A 24,511-nucleotide genomic window follows, 5' to 3' on the forward strand; every position below is an offset into this window, starting at 1 on the left:
TTAGAGCCTCTGCAGCTCTGCTGAATCATGTTTTGACATTTTCTTTAAACTTTCCTTTTTTACTCTCCATTATCCTGCAATTATGTTTCGGTCATTGTATTGTATTATGAAATGGTCTCAAATGTCAACCAAATAACATTTTCCTCCCAATAAAAGCTTTTAGTAAAATGTGTTTTTCATTTATCTGTAGCAATTTGCATTGTAAAACATGTTAATCTCACACACTCACATAAACGTTATGTACTTCAAGTACAAAACGAAAATCTGATTAAGACAAGTAGGCCTAGCACATGTATTTGAGTCTAGTAGGAAGGACAGATCAGTGAATATGCAGCGTAGTATATAGTATTGTTAGATTGGATCTATATCCACCCCATTATCCAACAAAGAAACTGAACATCACACCATGGTGCCTGTGGAGGGCGCACTCTAGCTGCAGCTTGATAAAGGCGGAGCGGATGATGTTGAGAGGAGGAAGAAGACACGGCTGCAGTGTTGCCATGTCCGCTTATTATAAGCGACGTTGGGCTTTTTGATTGATTGAAATATTTATTAACAGTTTGTAGAATTTACAGTACATTTTAAGCACAAACTCAATACAAAGACTGTCAACTGTGAGTGGACGACCCAATTAAGCATTACACTTGTTTACAACAGGGTCCACATTGTTCAATTCATCAAAACATTTAAAGACATACAACCATTTAGAGACATACAAATAGACATTTCTATGTAGCTAAAGAACAGAACAGGAATTCATCATATGGGAAGCAAAAAAGGGAAAATATACAAGCACTGGGAAAATATACAATATACAGTGAGGGAAATGGGGTGGGGGGGTGGGGGGGATTCAGATTTTACAGAGGCCAGTTTCGAATTGCAGCCATCCGTAGGTGCCCTTTGAGAGCGGTTTTGAAGGAGTCAAGGGATTCACATGTCTTAATGACTGTTGGTAGGGCGTTCCACATTTTGGTGGCATAGGAGCGAAAAGAATTTAGTCCCTTGTTTGTGCCGAATCTGGGTTGTACATGGTTTGTTGCACTCCCTCTGGTGTTGTGGGTGTGGACTTCGTTTACATTAAGGAAGTATTTAGACAGGTACATGGGTATCTTGGTGGTGTATCGAATCTTGTGGACCAGACCCATTGCAAGATGCTGTACTCTGTCGACGACCCTAAGCCATCCCAGCCTGTCAAAGTGGGCAGGGGTGAGGTGGGTTCGGGGGGTGAGGCCAAGTAGGAGCCTGACCAGTTTGTTTTGGGAGGTCTGGAGCCTTGTTTTAAGGGCCTTTGAGGTGCTGTGGTACCAAGAGGTGGATGCATAGTCAAAGAAACCTTGTACGAGGGCTCCTGTTAAGGTCTTCAAGGTGTTTTTGCTGACCAGTGAGGAGATCCTGTAAAGGAATCTTGTTCTTTGATTGACTTTTTTGATTACGTTGGTGGCCATTTTATCACCGGAAAGATTAGCCTCCAGGATGGAACCTAGGTAGGTAATTTGATCTTTTCGTGTGATAATATTGTCACCCACTCTAACCATGAAGCCATCTGCCTTGCTGAGTTTACTATTTGATCCGAAGAGGATGGATTCAGTTTTTCCCAGGTGTAAGGATAGTTTGTTATCAGCGAGCCAGGTGCAGATTCTACCGAGTTCAGAGCTGAGGGTCTTTTCAACCTGCAGTTTGTTCCTGTCCGAGACCAGCAGTGCTGAGTCATCTGCGAACAGGAACAAGTTGCAGTCACAAGCTGAAGTCATGTCGTTAACATAAATTAGGAACAGTAAAGGCCCTAGTATGCTTCCTTGTGGGACACCACAGCTCACTGGGAGGGGAGGGGACAGTGTTCCGTTCACCTCCACCATCTGTTCTCTCCCCTCCAGGTAGGATTGCATCCAGCTCACTGATGTGCTATCAAAACCAATAGCTTTAAGCTTGTTAACCAGTATGGAGTGGTTCACGGTGTCAAAAGCCTTTTGGAGGTCCAGCATGACCATGCCGCAGTATTTTCCAGCATCCACCTCGTGTTTGATGTGATCACTCAAATAGAGGAGGCATGTGTCAGTGGAGTGGGATGTTCTGAAGCCAGATTGGAACTCGTACAGCAATTTATTAGTGGCAAGATACTTTTCAACCTGTTCATAGACTATTTTTTCCATCACTTTCGAGATGGAGCTTAGAATAGAAATAGGGCGGTAGTTGCCGGGTTCTAATTTACTCCCTTTTTTGTACAAGGGGGTTACTTTGGCCAGTTTCTCTATAAAGTTGCTTGTAAATATTGGTAGTTACTAGCATAGATATATATATATCTATGGTTACTAGTTGCACTTTAATTATTATTATTATTTTTTTCCGCTTCTTTTGGGCTTGTTTTCGTGGACCTGGCTGCTTGTTTCTCTCTCACAATCTGGCACCAGTAAGGAAGACTGGCTGCCATATTGAGGCGGTGATACAGCGAGTTTACAGTTGAGTTTAGTTGTGCTGACTGACTGACAGCAACGATGTTTTCCACACAACAAGCTTTCGGAAACAATGGGAAAATGAAATATTATCACAACACAGGACCGGTAGAACATCGGTTCTCTCCGTACACGTTCAATGGAGGGTAAGAAGGAAAGGCAACGGTTTAGTTACGAACATTACTGTCCAACTTCTGTTAGCCAGCCCCTGCTAGCTATAACGCTACATAGTCTAATCTAGGTACCTTGTCCTTAACGTAATGTTACCTGTTTATAATCAAAGTCTAAATTAAGGACAAGTATATTAATATTGTGAGTGTTATCTATATATATTTATGGGGAAAAAACACGTTTGTGTAATTGATAGCTAGACTTTACTTAATGACTGTTTAGGTTAGCCAACGAGGTGGCTAGCATGTGCAGCTGTGTTCATTGCACGAAACAAAATCAGTGGTTCTCAAAGCAAACCTTTTCAATTAAAAAAATCTCAGTCCTTATCCCTTAGCTCTGGTCCATAGCCCTAATGCTAATTCTACCCTAATGCAGGGCAGAATTAGCGTTAGGGCTATGGCCCAGAGCTACATATTCCCTAGCCCCTTTCGGGACCCTACGTAAAACTTTTTGATATTTTGTTGAGTTTTACGTTGGGTCCCTGCTCTCTACTGTACTTTCGTATGGAAATTCCGGAATGCGGAAATGGAAATTCTCTCTAAAATAGGCCCCGCGGCATGTGACGCCATTATTTTCCTTGAGTTATTCTGAATTCGGCAACTTTAAGTAGCTATACATCCAGCTGCGAATATCTCCTGTGGCGCGGAAGCCGTTAAGTATTTTTAATCCATGTTTGACGCTTTATTTCTTCTTGTTTGTTTACCGTTTATTGTACCGCCTCCCGGTGTGCGGTTGGCTTGTGAGGCTACGTCCCTGCCTCTGATCTGCTGTGTCATAGCTATAGCGCCACTAGCTAGCCAGATAGGCGGTACAATGAGGTGTCAATAAACAAGGAAGGAAAAGAAGACCAAATCGGGCAAACATATATTAAAAATACTTAACGGCTTCCGCGCCACAGGAGATATTCGCAGCGGCATGTATGGATACTCATACTTTACATATTCAGAAAGCCTCATACTGAAGAATCTCGTCAAAGCGCGCGGGGAGGCGGTAAAGATGTAAACATGAGCCAGTAAATGTTTTAAACAGGTGGCATGGACGACGTGGTATAGGACCCAATGCTATCTGGGTCGAACAAATGTCAGAAACTTCAGTAGCATTTGGGTTCTGCTTGTAGGGCTACATATTCCCGAGAGTGTACAAACGGGTCAATTTGGTTCCATTTCATTTGTACAGGCAGTGTTACATTTAACTATGTAAATTGCAAGTAACTGGGGTTAAACATGGGTCAGGTTGGAAACCTGAGGGTCCATGAACCCCACTTTTAGAAGTGGCTTTCTATACTTATTACTTGTGTACTTGCATTATACTACTATATATTTACTGTGATGAAGTAATTGTTCTGACTCTGATCTGATGATGTGGGTTGTTTTCCAGGACTGTACTGGCTGTTGCTGGAGAAGACTTTGCCATTGTTGCTTCAGACACTCGTCTAAGTGAAGGCTATTCAATTCACACCCGTGAATCTCCAAAATGCTATAAGTTGTAAGTGGGCACTGACTGGGCACCATAATTATAACCCATTAGCGGTGCAAGCTCAATGAATGACAATTGACCGAATCATGACATCACAAATGTTTATCCGGATAGCTAAACGCCAAGAAAAACAGGACTTGCGTGATATTGCTATTGACTATTAGAAATACATGATGATGTTCTATAATATCCACAGGTTGACACAAGATTCAGACTTTATTAGCCATTGTGTGTACACACTGTACACACATAGGAATTTGTTTCAGCAGTATCGTGTCTGCATTCAATTATTATTTCACACATAACAGATGAATACGAACAACACAAAGACAACACTGTGCAAGGAAGATAAATATAAAGTGCAGAGTTATAGTTCATAGTGTATCATTTTGCCGGTGACACTAAGGGGCAGGGGAGGTAGTGAAGCCAGAGTCAATGTAAGTCAATGTAATTTCCCCCTCAGCTGCCAAAAAACGTAGTCTGTGGCAGCTTTCGTAGCTTTCAGCATCCCAGAGGAGAGCAGGGTGAGGAGGCCGTGGCCAGAGTGGGAGTGGTCGGCCATGACTTTTCTTTCTCTCCTCAACCATAGATATTAAAAAAACTAGATGCCTCATTGGCCGCTGCAGGTCATTGGAGCGACGTGTCTCCATTGAAGGCACGCTGCGTTGCTGCCCAAGTGACGTCACTTATGCGACTCCATGTCTCTCGCTGTCACTCAAGTGACTACTGGCCAATCACAGCGCACCTTTTCTAGGACTTATGTTACGCACGCAGAAGCTTGACAACTACAAGCTTCCACAATAAATCGCTGGAAAAATTGACCTTCAATTTTGACATGTGCCTCAGAGCCGTTGTCTATGTCATCAATGTCCTGTAGTCGTGCAGGGACTTGAGGGAGGGCAGGGGACGGCCAATTACCCTCTCCGCAGAGCATATCAGATAATAGCTAATGTTCTGAACTCATGTTTTGAAAATATTCATAGACATTCTACCTGGAATTACCCATTTGTATACAAAACATTCTGAACTTGTCTATAATAAAGAACAGGCTTTAACATGGCTAGGCAGCTCAAAACAGTTCCATGTGGAGATAACTGATCTTTCAGAATTCTAATTAGAATCTCACATTTTGTGACAATTTTGTCACAAGTTTCTGCACCATATAATCTGATTACACAGTAACTTTTACATAAATGCAGTATCCTTGTGCTTTTCCACCTTAGTAATATACAGACTCACGACTCATGAGTAGTATTCTGCATGTGTTACGAGTCACGGCCCAGGTTAGGGGCACACAGGGAAGGAAGCCAATGCAGAGCAATACCACTGTTACCACTGACACTAATGAAGGCTCTGTTCCATACTGGTCAAACAGAGTCAGGGTGCTGCTATTGTGCATGTTGGCTCTCTGGTGACACTGCTACACCAGTGTCATTGAGTGGGTTCTAAATGGCCCCGTAGGGCTGTGTTACTGAGAGTGTACAAATGGAACCTTAGTTAGGGTTGTGGGTAGGGTGTCTGTCTAATGACAGTCGGACCAATAGTATGTCGGGACTAAAGCCTGTACCCTCACTGACTCCCAGATGTCCCAGAGAACATTTGGAAGAGTATGTTATCCTGCCAACCCTCTGCACTTCCTCCTCCTACAGGACAGACACTACTGTGATTGGCTGCAGCGGCTTCCATGGCGACTGCCTAACCCTGACAAAGATCATCGACGCCAGGCTAAAGGTGAGCATAGTCGTATAGTTTCGAATGAAAATCAACCATGCAATACTGGCTTTGATTAGGACACGCTGAGACGTCCGACGTGGTGTTGGTCACGTCCGACTATTACTAACCTCAGTCTTAACCCGTCATGCAAGTCCCCTAACCTCATATCAGTCTTAACCGGCCACATAAGTCAGTTTCACAATGTTTTCGCTTCGGCGAATTTTTTTTCCCTAATCACAGCCAGTAGGCGCTTATTCTCCATTGCATGGTCTTGTTGAGTAACTCACTGCTACTGAAATGATCCTGAAATTCCAGGGATTATCCAAATTAACTCACCCCTGCATTACCAGCCTCTTTTGGCGATCGCTAAGACAGAATGAGTAAAAATCATCATCAAAAATCACACAAACATTAAAACGATTTATGCCCTAAAGTGCTCTAAACAAAACATCTATTCAAATGTATATATAGATTGTGTATCTGGTTTCTGCCTCATCTCCAAGCTGTACAAGCCATGTAGAGAGGCATGAAAAGTCATGAGCACCCCATCATGCTCGCAATGCATTTAAAATGTATTTATTAGCGTCCAGCTGTAGTTTTATGTACCACACATGACCACATTATTTCGAATGGACCGACCAAAATAAATGTTTCCTGTCTGCCATTGTCAGATGTACAAGCACTCGAACAACAAGATGATGACCAGTAATGCCATAGCAGCCATGCTGTCCACCATCCTGTATGGCAGGAGGTTCTTCCCTTACTATGTGTACAACATCATTGGAGGACTGGATGAGGAGGGTAAGTCCTGGTAGTGCTAAACATATAGGCCCTCATTTATCAACCGCGCGTACGCCAAAATATGGGTGCATGTTGAAATTACCGACATTTTCAGCATTTACCATTTCCGCCAAAGCTTGAAATTGAACTTGAGTAGGACAAAAAGTCACGTCTGGTCAGGAGCTGTCGTACGCTTTGTCCTCGGCTGTTTTTCTGTCGTACACAAGCGGAGCAGCATTGTCTGAACTGCTGACACGCTGTCACAGGCATCTAAACATATGTTTTCACTCCTAAAATGTTAATATAAAACGGTATGTGTACAGTATATACATGTAAAATAAAAAGAGATTTCCAACTTTTCAAGTAATTAAAATCGCGCAATTAAAAAATATATAACATGTTTACAATGTATTAGTTTGTGCTTAATCAAACAGTGCTTTACTGGCCTTGTTATGCGAGCGCACTTGATTTGGGAGCGCAATGCGGTGATGCGGCTCACTGTGATATTATTTAAAAAAGGTATAAATGGACTGCACGCCTTTATTTCCACGCACGCACGTAGGCTGGCCTACGTGCGTGCGTGGACATGACAGCAAGGCTAGCGAGGTCACATTAACGTCAGAACGAAATTAAGGAAGGATCAGCTGTTTGCGATCACTTTATAAATGCCGTGGCGACGTGGGTGTACTACGAAACCCACACTCGAATTTGGGATTTTACACTGAATTGATAAATGAGGGCCATAGGCTGTTTGCCAATGCCTATATGTTGGTTGCTTAGCTCCCTTGGTTGAAGAGGCCCTCGCTATGTAATGTCTGACATGGGAGATCTGAATGGGAAGGGTCTGTAGCTGAGTATCAATAACACTCACTTTATGAAGTACTTTAAGTACAGAATGTATAAGGTAATTTTTTTAGTTGTAGCTACATTTGCATCCTTTTACAATGTTTTTGTTTTTATTCTTATTCTCTGGGTATGCTGTGAAGCAGGGCCAATTATATTATATTGCTTGCTAGCTAGACTAGGACATGATGCACAACTGCTCGCCCTGTAAGCTGATGTTTTTGTCTGTTTTGTCTTGTATTGAGTTTTTGTGTTGAATAGACACATTTGAGAATAAGACCGTCACACGTTTGGTATTATACTATGCAGTGGGATTTCATCGAATCATTCAGATTATGTGTTTGTCTGACAGGCAAGGGAGCTGTCTATAGCTTTGACCCAGTGGGCTCCTACCAGAGAGACACCTACAAGGCAGGAGGATCAGCCAGTGCTATGCTACAGCCACTACTAGACAACCAGGTAAATATGCATTCTCACACATCCAATATTGTTCACTAATCACTTTTACTGAAATGATCAAATATCCCCATTAATAAACATTACGTGCTGTGTGTATGAACTAGTGCCCTGCTGCAGTTATGACATTTCATAACAACATAACGTCAAACTAAGTCAAAATATTGCTTGTACTTTTGCTTCTGTGCTCTATGGTATTCAACACTCCATGTCCCTGTGCCTCTCGTCCGCCTCCAGATTGGTTTTAAGAATATGGAGGGTGTACAGCACGTTCCTCTGACTCAGGAAAAGGCAACTCGACTGGTCAAAGATGTGTTCATTTCAGCCGCAGAGAGAGACGTCTACACTGGAGATGCTCTTAGGCTATGTGTCGTCACCAAGGAAGGCATCAAGGAAGAAACTTTCTCACTGAGGAAGGATTGAGGAGGGAAAGACTCATGTCCATTCTTTCTCCTTTTTGCCCAGGTTTACTCACCTATTCCTTTTCTCACTGTCCTGGCATTGTGTAGTTTTTGGCTCCGTCTGGATTTTTCATTATTTTGTGGAAGAATAATTAATCTCCTGTTCTTTTTACATTGTTATTAAAGAATAAACGTTGCTGGAATGTTCTTTTTACATTATTGCTCAAGGTGTGCACAGTACACACTATAGTGTATACACAGACCACCTACCACTTGAAAAGGCAATTCAGATGAGTTTCATGTAAGTCCTGTACGCACTACACAATTTTAAGTATCAAACATGATCATCAGATATGATTATACTAAGATGTATTTCAAAAAAGTGTACAGGAAATGTTATGTTATGTGGACAGTGGACACACATCTTTAAGTATACCTAGTTATGAATCTTATGTCACTAAAATGGTGTTATTTCGATTGGGCCTTTTGACTCACTTTCAGCTTTCAGGAAGAAACCAAAAATACACAGGGAAGACATTTAACCACACCTGGTGTTCTATGATTGATTCCATCTTTAGTGTGCGGTTTTGTGCCTCAGCTCTCAGCATCTGGGATGAGTTCCACCCATCGTATCCCCTAGGAAGCTGCTTCTAAACAAACCCACTTTGGCCCCTGTGGGTGGGATGGTCAAAGTCGATCAAATATTTGAATGCCCAGAAAGTACATTTTTATATTGTTAATCTGAAAGTGTTTGGTCCATTCATAGACCTGGAGCAACCACATTTTAAACGTTTTAATTGCCTAAAACATCTTACTATTTTCAGGAGTAAATATTTTTTAGAGCCCTACGTTTTAATGCAAAAGTTCGTTTTAAAAGTTTGAGGCCCAATCCTAGCATGCATTTATATAAAGGTTGAGTGCCTAGAATAATATGCACATGTAACGCTGGGTCAACTGTGGAAAGCAAACAACCACTAAACGATATCCCTGTAGCTTGGGGGATACTTTTAAGTCATCTGTAGCAGTGGCTCACATCAGCCTGATGTGAGCCACAAAGCTTGGTGTGCAAACTGCATATGACCAGGTCCAATGTAGGTGAATTTGAGTATTGAAGTACTAAAGAATATAAACTACAAACAACCTTTATCCCCACAGCAAATTAAACGTGTCCTATTATTGAAGTAATCCTGTTCAGAGTTGAAAGTTCATTTGACAAGAATTAGCCTCTTAAAAATGAACAATTGTTTTTAATGGATTCAAATTCTGTGTCTGCACAGTAATGTTTACAGATTGGAAATTCTATATTTTAGAGTTGCTTAATTATGAAGATAGTTTGGTATGTAAGTTGTGAACCATAACCACACAAGGTCACCGTAAATAAGTAGTAGACTACTGGCAGTGGCTCTAATATTTCCTGCTGAACATCAAGAGGAAGAACAAGAAATACACATCTACATCATGATCGAATTAGGTCATTTTTCATTTCCTTTTATTAAATGTAGTTAACTTTGAAAACCTTACAAATGAAAAATAAGACACACTTTTCACAGACACATACGGATGTTTCCTTAGGCATAGTACTGGAGGTTAGCCTTCTTTTTAGCTTGGACTTCCAGGATGCCCTCCATGTAATCCTCGTGGTTCAGCTCTGTAGCGCCACGACGCAGCGCTATCATTCCAGCCTCAACACAGACTGCTTTGCACTGTGCTCCATTGAAGTCGTCGGTGCAGCGGGCCAGCTCCTCGTAGTTGACATCGGGGCTGACGTTCATCTTGCGGGAGTGAATCTGCATGATCCGAGCCCTGGCCTCCTCGTTCGGCATGGGGAACTCAATCTTCCTGTCTAGACGTCCAGAACGGAGCAGCGCCGGGTCCAGGATGTCCACTCTATTGGTGGCAGCAATCACCTAGTAGAAACACATGGGTTACGGAAGGTTAGCAAAGTCACTTGACTTGTCCACTCCTGTACAATACATGTTGTACTATCAGAAGACTCACTAAAGGCTCATTCATAGTCTGGATTTTCGGTGGTGAGGTGACCACCGGAGCTGAAATAACGTTGAGCGGTGGTGAGTAAAAACAGAGACAAGGGCTGGGGCGGTGGTTTGCTCTTCACCGCGGCTCGTGACGTCATGTTGTAGTTCGGTGGTCACCTCACCACCGAAAATCCAGACTATGAATGAGCCTTGACGCTGACGCACTGGACCAGGGCTATGTTAATGTGTACTATCAGAAGACAAAATGATGTTTAAGTTAATGTACATTTGGTTTGGGAAGTCCTGGTGAATTCTTGTGATTGGGACCCCACGTTTGTTCATATTATATTAGGATATTTTGACATAAAAATCACCCATTTTCATTGTTATTTATCACACATTTTTACCTGTAAACCTGTGATGATGTGACAAAGTTTAATGTGAAATGTGAGAAACTGGGAGTCATTACCTTGACCTGCATGTTGGGCTGAAATCCATCCAGCTGGTTAAGAAGCTCCAACATGGTTCTCTGGACCTCTCTGTCACCTGCTTTCTCGCTGTCAAAGCGCTTGGTTCCGATAGCATCAAGTTCATCAATGAAGATGATAGATGGGGCCTTCTCTTTGGCTAGGGCGAAGGCATCTCTCACCAGCTTGGCACCATCTCCAATAAACATCTGGACAAGTTGGGGACCTGCAAGCTTCAGGAACGTGGCCTTGGTTTGAGCAGCACAAGCCCTGGCGAGCAGAGTCTTGCCTGTTCCCGGGGGGCCATACATCAAGACTCCTTTGGGAGGCTGAATCCCCAAGTTCTCGAACTTCTCCTTGTGGTTCATGGGAAGCACGATGGCTTCCACCAGCTCCTGTATCTGTTTGTCCAGCCCGCCTATGTCGCTGTACTGCTCCGTGGGACGTTCGTCCACCTCCATGGCCTTGACCCTGGAGTCATACTCGGTGGGCAAAGTCTCCAGGATCAGGTAGGAGTCTTTGTTGACACCCACCAGGTCTCCGGGCTTCAGCTTCTCGGCGTCGACCAGGCCGATCACGGGTAGGAAGTAGGTCTGTCTGGTGGAGGTCTTGATCACGGCGCACTTGCCTTTCCTCTGGGAGTCCAGGTCGATGTTCGCCCCGTCCTCTTCTTGGTCGTTGGGGTCCACGTCCAGCAGCTCGATGACGTTGGACACCAGGTAAGGCAGGGTTTTGTTCACTTTGATCTTCTCGGTGTTTTCCTTGATCTTGTCTTTCATGGCCTGGAGTTCGTGGGTGACTCTCAGAACCTCACTCTTCATGATCTTTATCTCGCTGTCCAGGAGTCTAGTGCGCTGCACTATCTCCTCCGTGGACATTTTCAACACTTCTTCTCCAATTCCATCCTCCACTTCGTCCCAAACGGACTTATCACTCAGCGACGCCATGTTTTCTGCTGCTTCTGCTTTGTAATGCTGCGAACTTTGACTTAACGGAAGCGAAAGCTACTTCAGGCTTCAGCCCGTTTCCCGCCGGATGTTACACTTCACCAAGGAATAGTCAGTGATGTAGCGGAATAAGCGGATGCTTCACACCTAAACTAAAATTCTGACATAATTCCCCCCCCCCACACTGTACACGTTTTCCCCCATTTTTACTTTCTAAAACTGTATATGATTTCCTTTTTTTCTTTTTCATACAAGTATATATATTTGTACGTCTTTAAATGTTCTGATGAATTAAAAATGGAGGACCCTGATCATGTAAACAAATCTTTAATAGTGTTTTTAATGGTTTTATCCTCTTAGCAGTTTTTGTATTGACTTTCATTATATAAATATACCCATTCTACATACAGGATCAATCAATCAATCAATCAATCAATCAATCAATCAATCAATCAATAAATAAATCAATCAGTGAAATCCATTTACTTTTTCAAAACATAGCGACGAACTACTCTGCACTGCAGACACTTCCGGGTGTTTGTGACGTGTCCGTAGTGTCCTTGCCAGTTGCCACTTGCCAGTGTTTCTCCTGTTTTCTAGAGCGCAGTGCAGTGCAGAGCAATGAGCATGCCATGGTGGTGTTTTGTTTTAAATGTGATTTTAAACGGTTTACAGTGACACGGAGCCGGTGAGTGTTTGTCAACCATTACCCGCCTGTCTTGACACTTGTATAAAAGCTCATGCACGACTTTTCAAACGTGCATTTCTAACCAATCTTGAGGTGATGTTATGTTATTCAATGGCTACCCATTCGCTTCATTTCTTAGCGTGTAGCCAGCTAGCATAGCAAGCTTCAAAGTTGACTGGTAGTCAGTGTGATTGAGTTGTGCTGTGTTATCTGATGGAGACTGTTCTACTGCCACAGCAAACCACAGAGCTGGACTATAATATTGTGCATGTGTAAATCAATCATATTAATGATTTATTTATTGGAAAGGTGGGCCCTTTCTGGAGGGGGAAAAAAACCCTTGTAGACATAAGCTAACGCTGCTGCCTCAGTGGGGAAGCTGTCAACTTGTTGGCGCCACTACAACATTAATTGATGTTATGTGCAGAGCTGTTTTATAGTCGACGGTGGAATAAGTTAATTCATTACATAAATCAATGCTCATAACGGGTCATATCTCAACCCAAACAGTTATTGAAATTTCTTAATGATATCATGACAGTCTTGTTTCAAGGCTAAGTATAGTATGTTTACCCACTCACTAGTCAAAAAACATGTACACAAAGTGTGAATGGACTTCCTAGGTGAAAGGGAATTGCCAAGGAAAGTGATTTCTTTGACGTGCCAATATCTGCCATTTAATTACAAATATATTAATATTAAAGGAACAAATGAAAGTTAAATGGCATATAATTAGGAAATGTTAAATATAGTATACAAATTATTCTTCAAGTTTCTCTTATTTCAAGTCTCATTTTACTACTCCATTCCAAGCAGAGCTTGACTAACAAAGAGGAGGAAGTGTATACCGGTATAATGTAAACTCCAGCACATAAACGTTGATTTTCCTCCATTGCAGACTGCTGTAACACTCCTCTCATACTGCTGCGTGACGTACAGATAGCCTCCGCCTTCTCGGTGGCAGCTAGCTGAGACCAGACGCCATGGACCAGAACAGCACACCTTTCCAGGGGCTGGCTTCCCCAACGGTATTAACCCATTTAGACCTGAGGACAGATTCTACAAATGTCTTCTAAAACATTACAATTGCCATAATGCTTTGGTGCACTGCTCCGTTTTGTGGCCGCCTTGGGTCTTACTGGTATCGGGTACGGTCGCCCCTAAACCATCTCGCCCCTCGATTTTGTTTCCGCCGACCGCTCGGTCCGCCGGTTCTTGCATTCTTTATTTTGTTTTACTGAGAATAAGGTAGAAATAAGTTTAGGGTTAGGCATCGTTTTACTGAGATTAAGTTTAGCTATAGGGTTAGGTTTAGGCATAGTTTTAGTAATAAGGTTAGGTTTAAGCATAATTTACTTGGGTTACTTTACGAATACCAGGCCGCGAAGTTCCGCCGGCTGTACGCCCGGGGCGAGTTGGTAAAGGGGCAACTCGTTTGGTATTCGTCTTACTGAGACAACATGTAGTCCAGGAAGTAAGTGAGCCCAGTGTCCATGAGACTTGGCTCAGATCTGGACCCATTTGATTTGGCGTTAGGAACTTGTTGTGACCACATGCCCTTGCTGACGTCAACCGCAGGCAGGGTTCGAACCTAGGCTACAACCTTACGCTTGAAAAGCATAATGCTGTAACCGATACCCTCATGTACAATTTCTAAAATCATCTAAAAACATATGTGACAGCAAGGGAATGACAACATTGGTGTTATGGCATTTGTTCATTGACACTAAACAACAAGTCTAGGCAAGACTATTCTAACTCATTTGCCTTTACTGTTTTTGTTTGTCTGCTTTTCCTCCCATGTTTGCTTGTGTTGTCACTTGTGTGTCATCTAATAGCCAATTAGCCATTGCTGAATTGTTAGCCTGGGATCAATAACATTTTAGGGTTTATGATCCGGTCTGAGTGGAAATAACATCATCACGACCAGAACCCCTGGCACCGTGCATTTCTCCCAAATAATTCCCCTAGTATAAAACTCGCAAGACTAAACTAATTGATTTGCATTATGTAGGGAATGAAAACAATCCAATGGCAACCGGAACCACGATTATATTTTTCTTTTCTTCCTTTTTTCTAAACCGGATCACATGGTTAGTTTTAGAATGAAGACCAGGCTTTCCTCTGAGGTGGAAAGTCTGGTGACGCGGCTAGGTTGCTACTGGGGCAGTGTGTCAGTGTTCATAATATCCACACAGGCTGTCTTTCTCTTCACTGTATAGGCCAACATTACTCTATAAATTATAAGCCTTGAATAAAATAGGATGCTAGACACTTCCCAATGAACCAAATTAACTCTGGTGTCAATATACAAGCTCACAGTGCATCGCATTACGATGTGATGTGAGCAACTAAGTGTATAGGATTTAACCACTTAAACCTTCTATAATTAAATAGCCGATCTACAAGCCCACAACGCTCTAACGCAATTGCAATGCCTTGTAGATCGGATATTTTGGGCTAATGTTCCTCAAAGTCTATATGGATGCCGGGGTTCAATTGCTAGTTAAGTGGTTAATCTTTTTTTTCCTTCAATTTGCAGGGTGCCATGACCCCAGGAATGCCTATCTTCAGTCCCATGATGCCATATGGCTCAGGCCTGACGCCTCAGCCGGTCACAAACACCAACAGTCTGTCTATTCTGGAGGAGCAACAGAGACAACAGCAGCAACAGCAGGCTCAACAGGCTAACGCAGGTAAAGTGAGAATTGATGATGATGTAGTCCAGTCTCGAGTCACACTATATTGGCCATTATTCAACCTCAGGTGATGTGTCCCTTTTTAACATTTTTACCCCAAAAATGCAGATCTGCAAGCTCACATCAGATCGTCTGTTTTTGACAAACATTGAGAAGTTTTTAGTTTATGTACAATATGTATTTTATATTTACTATTTTATATACTTCATATAGAATTATTGAAGTTAAGTGTTGATTTCATAATTCATATATTTAAGTTTAATATAAATACTTGTTTATTTTTCTAACTATGCTTGCTTTTTAATTCTTCTAATTTAGAAATGATTCTACTGCTCTTTATAGATCGCCATAGCTACCACTAAGTTTGACTGAGTCCTGGTTATGGTCAATGCTGTTAGTGGGTCATGGACACCATATGTGGGTATGATAGAATGCCTGGAACACCAATACGGAGCTGGCTGACACATCAAAGTCTGACATCGTAGACTCCATATTTGAGTATGGCTGACCTTGAGACTCCATATATGGATATAGCCAATTCATCGTGACATCATTAGGATGACACCAGCATGCTAGCCGAGAGTATAAAGGCAACTGCAGTCTCAGAACTGGTAATTGCCCTCTTCCAACGATCACGTGGCACAGCCATTACACGTCCCATTGAGGAGAGAGATCAGCCTCTGCTGTGCAATGTTGCAAGGTGGTGCATGGCAAATGTGGTTTGGGCTTTTAACCCTGTATTGGGCAAGACCTTTTACACTTCAGACTCCTTCGGCTTGATCCACTTGTAGGATGGACAATAATAATGATAAATAATAATAATAAAATGTACAGTATACCTATATTATTGTTGTTACTATTATTCCAACTGTACATACATACATACATACTTATATATGTGGTCTAGTCTAACTTGGACTCAGGGGCGTGGACGCCTCTGCCTTGCATAGTCCCCAGTGAATAGGCATGTTGCCATTCACTGGTAACCCTATTTTGGAATTATTTTTAAATATATGAACGTATTGTGGGCTGGGATTTTACAAAAAAGCCCCCCTTTTAAATACATACATACATACATACATACACATGTATAGTTTATATGTATAGTTTCATTATATAGATATTTCACTGTTACTTTCTTACGCATGTTTCATGATAAATGCTTTTTATGTGATGTATTCCCATGCTTTTTTGTTCTTGCTTAATGTAAGTCGCTCTGGATTAAGAGCGTCTGCTAAATGCCTAAATTGTAAATTGTATACATACATTCATACATACATCTCAGAAGTTGAAGCAGTTTTTAAGGACCCACTTTTAGGCCAGTGCAACAGAGCATGCTTTTGCCTTTTTTTAAACCCTAGGTTTAACCCTAGGTATGCATGCATGCATGCATGACATTTATATTTTATTTATATATATATATATATATATATATATATATATATACACACACACACACAGTGTATGTATGTGTATATCATCATCATCATACTATAATTCTAACAATGTGTGTGTGTGTGTGTGTGTGTGTGTGTGTGTGTGTGTGTGTGTCCGTCCGTGTGTGTGTGTGTGTGTGTGTGTGTCTGTCTGTCAGAAACAGTGCCGTAACTCCTTACTGCCTGCACCAATCACTCCCACTTTTCACACAGGCATTGACCACAGGATTTGACACATTAATGATTATTAATTAATTTATTAGTCAATAACAAACGCACCCGGGCGCAGTACCCTTCACGGCCACAAGGGGGGGCAAATATCTCACAACGGGTAAGGACTAGTATATATAAATAAAATATAAATTTATTTTCTTTTTCAGGACTGCCTGGGACATCAGGGCAGACCCCTCAGCTGTTTCACTCCCAGTCAGTAGGGGGCACCACCACTACTGCCCTGCCAGGGAACACCCCCCTCTACACAGCCACACCTCTCACCCCCATGACTCCCATCACACCTGCCACGCCGGCTTCAGAGAGCTCTGGAATAGTGCCACAGCTACAGTAAGTTGCATAATTATGGTTCTTCTATTTTACCCCATTGTACTTGGTAACTTGTTTATGCATTTTGTAGCAGACAGTGCAACAAAGCCAGTACTAAACTATTCCTTGAAAGGGTGCACTATGTATTATCTAGCAAATAAATAATATGGGAATATTGAGTATCTACTCAATATTTAAATTATTCTGACCTGGATCAGGTGCAGAAAAGCTTGATTCTTTTTCTTTTCCTTTCGGCTGTTCCCTTCAGGGTTCGACGCAGCGAATCATCTGCCTCCATCTCACCCTGTCCTCTCTCTTTTCCTTCTCTCAGAAGAACTAACTTTATGTCTTCTTTCACTATATCCATACTGCAAATCTCCTCGTTCGTGTTCCTCTAGGCCTCCTGCCTGGCAGTTCCAACTACAGCATCCTTCTACCGATATACTCACTATCCCTCCTCTGTAGTCTGTACATGTCCAAACCATCTCAGTCTTGCCTCTCTGGCTTTATCTCCAACACATATGAGTAATCTTTATTAATGCTTTAATGATTTTCTTTTACATTTTTGTGTGGCATACTGTAGCCAGGGCGCATGCCGGAACAAAGTTATTTAGTGTGAATGGGCTATTAGATTCAATGATTTGGCAAAGATGCCACAATAGAGAGTATGCACATGCATCACCTTTTTTCACCGGGACACCTCCTCATCTAGACTGAGTGGCAAAACATTGAGCAACATGGAGTTTGGAAGCGCTCGATGGAAATCACACAATTGTCCTTTGTACCACCTGTTTCATCTGTGCACATAATGCCTGTAAGCGGCCCTCTGCAGTTGAAATGATGACTATAAAAAATGAATAAATACCATTACAATCAATTTACATAATTTAATAGTTTCACTCATCAACAATAAAATCACTTTCATACAATGCAACAATCAAATGATCAATTTATAGTAGATTATAATTCAGTGATGTAACACAACAATTCTATTATAAGACCAATACCAAAAGAACCAAATGTACCCTATACCAAAACAAAATGCCAAACAAATATAATAATTAAACCTCCAAGGGAAATCACGAAAGAAAAGAAACTCCAAACAAAACACAAGAAACAAGCATGTACCTCACTCCGCTTTAGTCTGCTATCAAGGGCACTAAAAGGCTGCATGAACCACTTGCATCAAACAGTCATCATGGGTGCTTCATCAATGGTCACAAATAGCATGACGGGCACTGTCAAACAATATAAACAAGTTCAGTCAATTGTTCACTTAAGCTGTGTCTTATAGGCAACATTTACTTAATTGAGTAGGCCTACAGTATGAATGTGCACTTTGCATATAAGCAATCAAACATTTAATTTCATACCTTGCTGTGCAGTGTAACAAAGGCACGCTGTGCAAACAAATGCTGGTGCTTCCCCTCTGCCACTCTCTGGGTGCTGCCACACTATCAAAAGAGCTGCGCACATTTTCGGCTGCGCACAGCTTCAAAACCAGGTTTTTAGACAGCTGGTGGATGGAAAAAAAGCTCCACTTCCGCGGACGACTTGCGCGATGGCCAGATTCCTGGAAGTGCTCTCCTCCGCGTCAATCGTCCGCGGAGGTGGAGCTTAATTCCCATCCACCAGCTGTCTAAAAATCAGTTGCGCATGCGCATCACAGCTTATTCTGTCCGCAGCGCAAAACTGTTTTGCACTTAGGTGTGGAAACGGGGACAGGCTCAGTGTGAGAATGGTGTGTGAGACTAGCAGGCCTCAGCTAAGTGTGGTGTGGTAACAGGAAGTTTCAAAATAAGAAACAAAATAGGCAAGGTAAATAACAAATCAACTTCAAATTTAAGAAATGATTGAAGTTAGGATTACCAGTGTCACAGACACTTACAATGCCGTAGGAAGCAGGACGTTGCATTATTGAAAACATGCGCTTACAAACACTTTTTCTTGCCAGATAGTAGCTCAGTCATAACATGCCTATGGTGGATTTTCATGAAACAAACATTTCAGATACTTTGGATGTATGGGCTGTCAAGGCCAGAAAGTAGTTTTTTGCCACTAGGTAGGCATTCCTGGATAACTTTGTTGCACTCAGTCATAGCCTCTGTTAAGATATCAATTATTATTGTGGCTTCTCTTGGTTTTATGTGTTGAAGATCTGCATTCATTTCACTAGGAACATAGTATCTACAGTGAATCTCGGTTGCAAGCTGGATTTGAAGACCATCGCCCTGAGAGCTAGGAATGCCGAGTACAACCCTAAGGTAGGGCTGTAACATGTTTTCCTATATACAGGTCTAATGTTTGTTTTTAGTTCAATGTTTTTTTGTTTTTGTTTTTTTAAGATATTTTTTTGCGGCTTACGCCTTTTTATTGATTTTTGAAGGGACAGACAGTAGGCTGACAGGAAACGGGAGAGAGATGGGGGGATGACATGCAGTAAAGGCCGTGTCGGGTCCGGGAGTCGAACCCGCGGCACACTGCGACTGGATTACCAGTCCGGTGCCCAGACCGTCAATGTTTGTTTTAAAAACGCCATTGACAATGAAGGGAAAATGTACGTTTAGTTAAATCGTAAAGTTTCTATGCCGACAAACGATCAGTGAAACCACTCGAAATGTACTATAGGCCTTGAACATATGATCTTGAATGTACAGTATATGTTGTAGGATTTAAAATGATTTGCGTGCATGTCAAATAAGTCAAATAAATAATATGAAATATTAGGGATGCACCGAAAGGGAAATTCTTGGGAAACAGTTGGCCGAAAGCCGAATACCGAATATCCGAATATGATTAATATTATATTATATATACCGAATAGGCCGAAAATGCATTTTTAGCCATTTTCTGCCGAATACTTTCTGCGGCCGAATATTCGGTGCATCACTATGAAATATCAATACCATGCTCTCCTCTTCTCTCCAAGCGTTTTGCTGCTGTCATCATGAGAATACGAGAGCCTAGGACCACTGCTCTTATCTTCAGCTCTGGAAAGATGGTATGCACAGGAGCCAAAAGGTCAGTAAAACCAACTATCGGCAGTGGTGGCTCAGGGGTAGAGTGGCCGGATGGTAACCGCAAGGTTGCCAGTTCGAACCCGGGCTCCCCCAGAGTTGGTGTCGAAATGTCCTTGAGCAAGACTCTGAACCCCTAATTGCTGCTGATGTGCTGGTTGGTGCCTTGGATGGTTTCCGCCGCCATCGGTGTGTGAATGTAATGCACAATCTATGTAAAAGGCGCTATATAAATGCACCATTTATCATAGGTTGTGATTAATGTTGCAGTCTAAACAACTTGGGAGTCATACACACCTCATTTCACGTTCTGTGGGATCTCATCCCTCTTGCTTCCTTCTCTCTCTCGCCCTCACATGTGGTCTCTAGTGAAGAGCAGTCCAGGTTAGCAGCGAGGAAGTATGCCCGTGTTGTTCAAAAGCTGGGTTTCCCTGCCAAGTTCCTGGACTTTAAGATCCAAAACATGGTGGGCAGTTGTGATGTGAAGTTCCCAATAAGACTAGAGGGACTGGTCCTGACACATCAACAGTTCAGCAGGTATCTTTACCTTTTTTTTTGTACCTTCATTTTAAATGTCCAAACTCTGGCTTATCTCTGACTGGTTAGAAACTGCGTCGGTAATGGTCTCAAAATGTTATATCGCACTGTTGCAGTTTGCACTCTCATCTCATTTCACTCTTTTTGTCCAACAACTGTTGTTTCATTTCGACTACCTATTTTCACCGACAAACTAAATGGAAACTAAATGAAAACTAGGCTATGATGACTAAAACTAAGACTAAATATACTAACAATTTCATCAAAAAAATTAAACTGGACTAAAATGTTAGGAAGGTATTAGTGGACAAGAGATCCAGTATAATATACACAAGTCATTTTACACTTGATTGCATGCTGAAAGCGCAACGCATTATTTTCAGCAAGTATCAAATCAGCCATTACGACACCATCAAGGCCCTCCAAAACACATTTTAGTCGACTAAATCACCTGTGGATTTAGTAGACTAAAATCGTGTGATATTTAGTTGACTAAAACTAAAACATTCCGGGTGACTAAAATTAAGTGAAAACTATTCAAGAGACTGACTAAAACTAAAATAGAAATTTGCTGCCAAAAACAACATTGACTGTAACGTTATAATGTTAACGCGGTATGTCTTATCTGTCTGTTCCAGCTATGAACCAGAGTTGTTTCCTGGTCTGATCTATAGAATGATCAAGCCTAGAATTGTCCTGCTCATCTTTGTGTCTGGAAAGGTCGTATTGACAGGTGAGTTCTCTCCTTGGCAAACTAAAACAAGTTAACTGTTTTGTTGGCTAGCTAGTATCCTCAACTTCTGTGTATATCTAAAAAAAATAGTCCAACTTATATTAAAGGATATTGGATTTGCTGCAGGACAGAAATTAAATGCATTTGTATTAAGTTCAACGCAGTCAAATAAGTTTCACCACAGGTGAAAAATAAAATGCACATTGTAAATGTCTAGTCTAACCCTCCACTCTTGCTCTGAAATGTGCTGTGTATACAGTATAATAGAGAATAACATAACGCAGTATATTAGTATAACATACACAATTTAATTGAATCCCACACACTGTCATAATGCCTAGGCATAACATGGCTACTATATAATGTAATTCATGTAGCTGCTGGTAATGGCATAACCACTGATATACTGTGTGTTTATACTTGCGTATATGTATCTGTCCAGGTGCCAAAGTGAGAGGAGAGATCTATGAGGCGTTTGAGAACATCTACCCCATCCTAAAAGGCTTCAGGAAAACTACGTAGACTCCTGCCCTCCTCCGCTTGCTCCACCCATCTCCCCCTCTTTTTCTTGGACTGCCATTTGGGCTGTTGTACAGGGATGTGATCTGTTTTTTTACAGTCATGCACGTGCGTCCATGCGCACACATTTTATGTTTTTGTTTGTTTGTTTGTATGTTTGTTTGTCTCATCTCAAATAATTGCATATTTTCAAGTTCTCAAGTTCTGCAGCGAATCCATGCTTGTACATAGACTTGAAATGAATGGATACAGAAGTCTCTGTGTTGCAACAACGTTGAGCAGGAGGAGGAACAACGCTGTATCATTCAACAGTACAGCACACTGACTGGAAGGACTGTTGTTTTACGCTGTTTTTAAGGTTTTTTCCACGGATTGTTTCTGGTTACACGTATCGTCTGGCTACATTCCTTTTTTATGTAAGAAGACAATATTTTTGATCAAGCAGTTTCAGTTTCATCTGTTTGACTTAGTGTTCGGGTAAGTTGAAACAACATACGCGTTCTTTATTAAGTAGTGTTTGCATTTGTATTTCCTCTAAACAGGATTAGTTTGCCCAAAGAATCACTTATTTTCTCTCGATTACACACCCCATGAAGCCTTGGATGAATTCATCAAGATTTATTTTAGTTTTTGTCTCATTCCTAAACCAATAATTTGATGACCGGCGGAGTGTCCTGCCGGAGACATTAGCATATTTTCATCAAATTATTGGCTTAGGAATGTGACAAACAACATCTTCATGAATTCAAGGCTTCATGGGGTGTGTAATTGATAGGATTAAGGAAATAAGTCGTTTTTGGGGTGAACTAGTCCTTAGTTTAAGCCCTATATACTGTACTTTGTCATACAACTAATAGAAGAAAATAGCAGATTTACAAATTCACAATGGGTTGCATACCAATGCATTTATTTTGATCAACAATTCTTTTTGCCATTTTGAAGATTAGATTTTCAACTATGACGTACCCAAAATAAGGACTCTGGGACGTACCCAAAATAAGGTTAAATCAACTCTATTCCCCAAGGGGTGATACATGAGCTCAGACCACCAGGCAATAGGTTACACAATAAGTGTAGACAAATTGAACACATTTGTTGTGGATATCGGTAGCACTGAAGAAAATGCATTTTGGGCCCCCACAATCTAGATTGTCTCAGAATGTTTACCATGTATTATATTTGGTATCCAGTACCGTCTTCCATTTATCAGCACTGAAAGATGGTTTGATGGACAGGACAAACCAGGTTTCATATCACCGGTTTGCCACAGTATTCAGATTCACTTTTAACTTCAATCTGTCCAAGGTTCTTTTCTCTCTCTTAATCTTTTAAATTTATATTTAAGCTCTTTGTTTTTATGATTTCACCCTTAGCATAGACAAATTAATACCCCTGGAGCTTAGTCTTAGTTGTCCAGAGCATGTGTTCAACCAGAAATGGTATGATTCGATGTGGTTAAAGATGCGATACCAGAGCTGTGATTGACGTATGGACCAGATATGAATGTTAATTCATCCTTGTTCACAGGTGACTGTATTGACAGGGGGGAAAGAAAATATTTGGGAAGTAAACAGCAAGCTAAGATTAACCACTTAAGGCCTATTTTATATTCAGTCATAGGATGGTGTTGCACGACAAATGTTCTAGATGCGTTGTGACACTAGGGGCCCTATTTTTGTCAATGCTAAACCTCTTATAACCTAAACTTCTTCGCTTTTTTTTACTATTTTGAAAAACATTTGTTGAATAGTTAAAAATAGCTGGTGCTACAAACTCATGTGTTGATGTAGATCGGCTTGTTGAACAACTTTAATGTTTTTCAAAATGGTAAAAGAAAATAAAGGGGCAAAGAAGTTTCTCACTGACGAAAACAGGGACCCAGGTTTAAGCCTACTTTGTTTTACAATGTCATAGTAAGGCTTCAGTCTGAGAAAGCACCATCAATGAAGTTCCTGTTCTGGCTTCAAATTGTTTAATTTGTTGCCCTGTTCATAATTAAAAATGTATATATTAGCAGTCCTCAAAGATTTTGCTTTCTGTATAATAAAGGGATATTTCACATTTTCGTTCTCCAGTGTGCACACTGAGTGACTCACTAATATGGCTCCTTGAACAAAAACACATCCAGTGTCCATTCACAATTGAAAGAACGCTAAAGTAATTACATCTCAGTCACCAACTGTTTAGAAGATGTGAGGATGTCTGGGACTGACATGTCAAATATCGAGTCATTAAAGTAATATAGCATTATGTACTTAGCCTGGCATTAGAATGACTTGACAGCTTGGATTCAATCACACAGTGAACCCACGTCATCAGTCTGGCTAATGCCAGGCTATTACTTACTTGGCCTTCACCTTTGTCTTGAGAGGATTTAGTTCTACAATTCAGTTCAATACAAAATGAAATGAATCATGACCCACCACCTTATTTACCATTAGTGATGTGTCAGTACTTTAACATACAAATGTGGTGGCTGGGGATAATTAAGCTAATATTAGTTATGTTTTATTTGTTCTATTACATGTCAGACTACAACGGAACAAAATGTGGAATCAGTCGTTTTACAATATTACGTTATTCACAGACCAATCTGGGAACCCATTTGGTAAAAAAAATAATTTGTCTTCAGACAAAAAGGCTGATGAACAGTTGAGTTTAT

General features: G+C 41.3%; 3 protein-coding genes across 3 annotated transcripts; 2 read left to right on the forward strand and 1 right to left on the reverse strand.

The window, feature by feature from the left end:
• Nucleotides 1-2,427: 2,427 nt before the first annotated feature.
• On the forward strand, nt 2,428-8,493 carry psmb1 (proteasome 20S subunit beta 1). The gene is made up of 6 exons (XM_083760161.1): nt 2,428-2,596; nt 3,999-4,106; nt 5,747-5,828; nt 6,482-6,611; nt 7,786-7,892; nt 8,127-8,493. Exons 1-6 carry the CDS (start codon nt 2,493-2,495, stop codon nt 8,310-8,312), a joined length of 717 nt encoding a protein of 238 aa, XP_083616287.1. The 5' UTR covers nt 2,428-2,492; the 3' UTR covers nt 8,313-8,493.
• Nucleotides 8,494-9,752: 1,259 nt separating this feature from the next.
• Nucleotides 9,753-11,705, reverse strand: LOC310878093 (26S proteasome regulatory subunit 6A-B). The gene is made up of 2 exons (XM_083792206.1): nt 10,736-11,705; nt 9,753-10,197 (listed from the first exon to the last, which is right to left on the reverse strand). Exons 1-2 carry the CDS (start codon nt 11,678-11,680, stop codon nt 9,859-9,861), a joined length of 1,284 nt encoding a protein of 427 aa, XP_083648332.1. The 5' UTR covers nt 11,681-11,705; the 3' UTR covers nt 9,753-9,858.
• A 566-nt stretch (nt 11,706-12,271) lies between these two features.
• On the forward strand, nt 12,272-24,109 carry tbp (TATA box binding protein). The gene is made up of 9 exons (XM_083791582.1): nt 12,272-12,368; nt 13,267-13,396; nt 14,911-15,064; nt 16,884-17,064; nt 19,220-19,307; nt 19,973-20,064; nt 20,430-20,597; nt 21,236-21,330; nt 21,773-24,109. Exons 2-9 carry the CDS (start codon nt 13,352-13,354, stop codon nt 21,850-21,852), a joined length of 903 nt encoding a protein of 300 aa, XP_083647708.1. The 5' UTR covers nt 12,272-12,368; nt 13,267-13,351; the 3' UTR covers nt 21,853-24,109.
• The last annotated feature ends 402 nt before the right edge of the window (nt 24,110-24,511 follow it).

Source organism: Protomyctophum parallelum (assembly GCF_964188405.1).
Source record: "Protomyctophum parallelum genome assembly, chromosome: 2".
In the NCBI taxonomy this organism is placed as follows: Eukaryota; Metazoa; Chordata; class Actinopteri; order Myctophiformes; family Myctophidae; genus Protomyctophum; species Protomyctophum parallelum.

What these genes read in the sequence shown, in the direction of transcription:
- psmb1 (XM_083760161.1), top strand. Translation starts at nt 2,493, where the DNA reads ATGTTTTCCACACAACAAGCTTTCGGAAACAATGGGAAAATGAAATAT. An exon ending in TCTCCAAAATGCTATAAGTT is followed by an intron (nt 4,107 to 5,746) that starts GTAAGTGGGCAC and finishes CTCCTCCTACAG; the next exon opens with GACAGACACTACTGTGATTG. An exon ending in AGCCACTACTAGACAACCAG is followed by an intron (nt 7,893 to 8,126) that starts GTAAATATGCAT and finishes GTCCGCCTCCAG; the next exon opens with ATTGGTTTTAAGAATATGGA.
- LOC310878093 (XM_083792206.1), bottom strand. Translation starts at nt 11,680, where the DNA reads ATGGCGTCGCTGAGTGATAAGTCCGTTTGGGACGAAGTGGAGGATGGA. An exon ending in AGCCCAACATGCAGGTCAAG is followed by an intron (nt 10,198 to 10,735) that starts GTAATGACTCCC and finishes TGTTTCTACTAG; the next exon opens with GTGATTGCTGCCACCAATAG.
- tbp (XM_083791582.1), top strand. Translation starts at nt 13,352, where the DNA reads ATGGACCAGAACAGCACACCTTTCCAGGGGCTGGCTTCCCCAACG. An exon ending in GTATGCACAGGAGCCAAAAG is followed by an intron (nt 20,065 to 20,429) that starts GTCAGTAAAACC and finishes TGTGGTCTCTAG; the next exon opens with TGAAGAGCAGTCCAGGTTAG. An exon ending in ACACATCAACAGTTCAGCAG is followed by an intron (nt 20,598 to 21,235) that starts GTATCTTTACCT and finishes TGTCTGTTCCAG; the next exon opens with CTATGAACCAGAGTTGTTTC.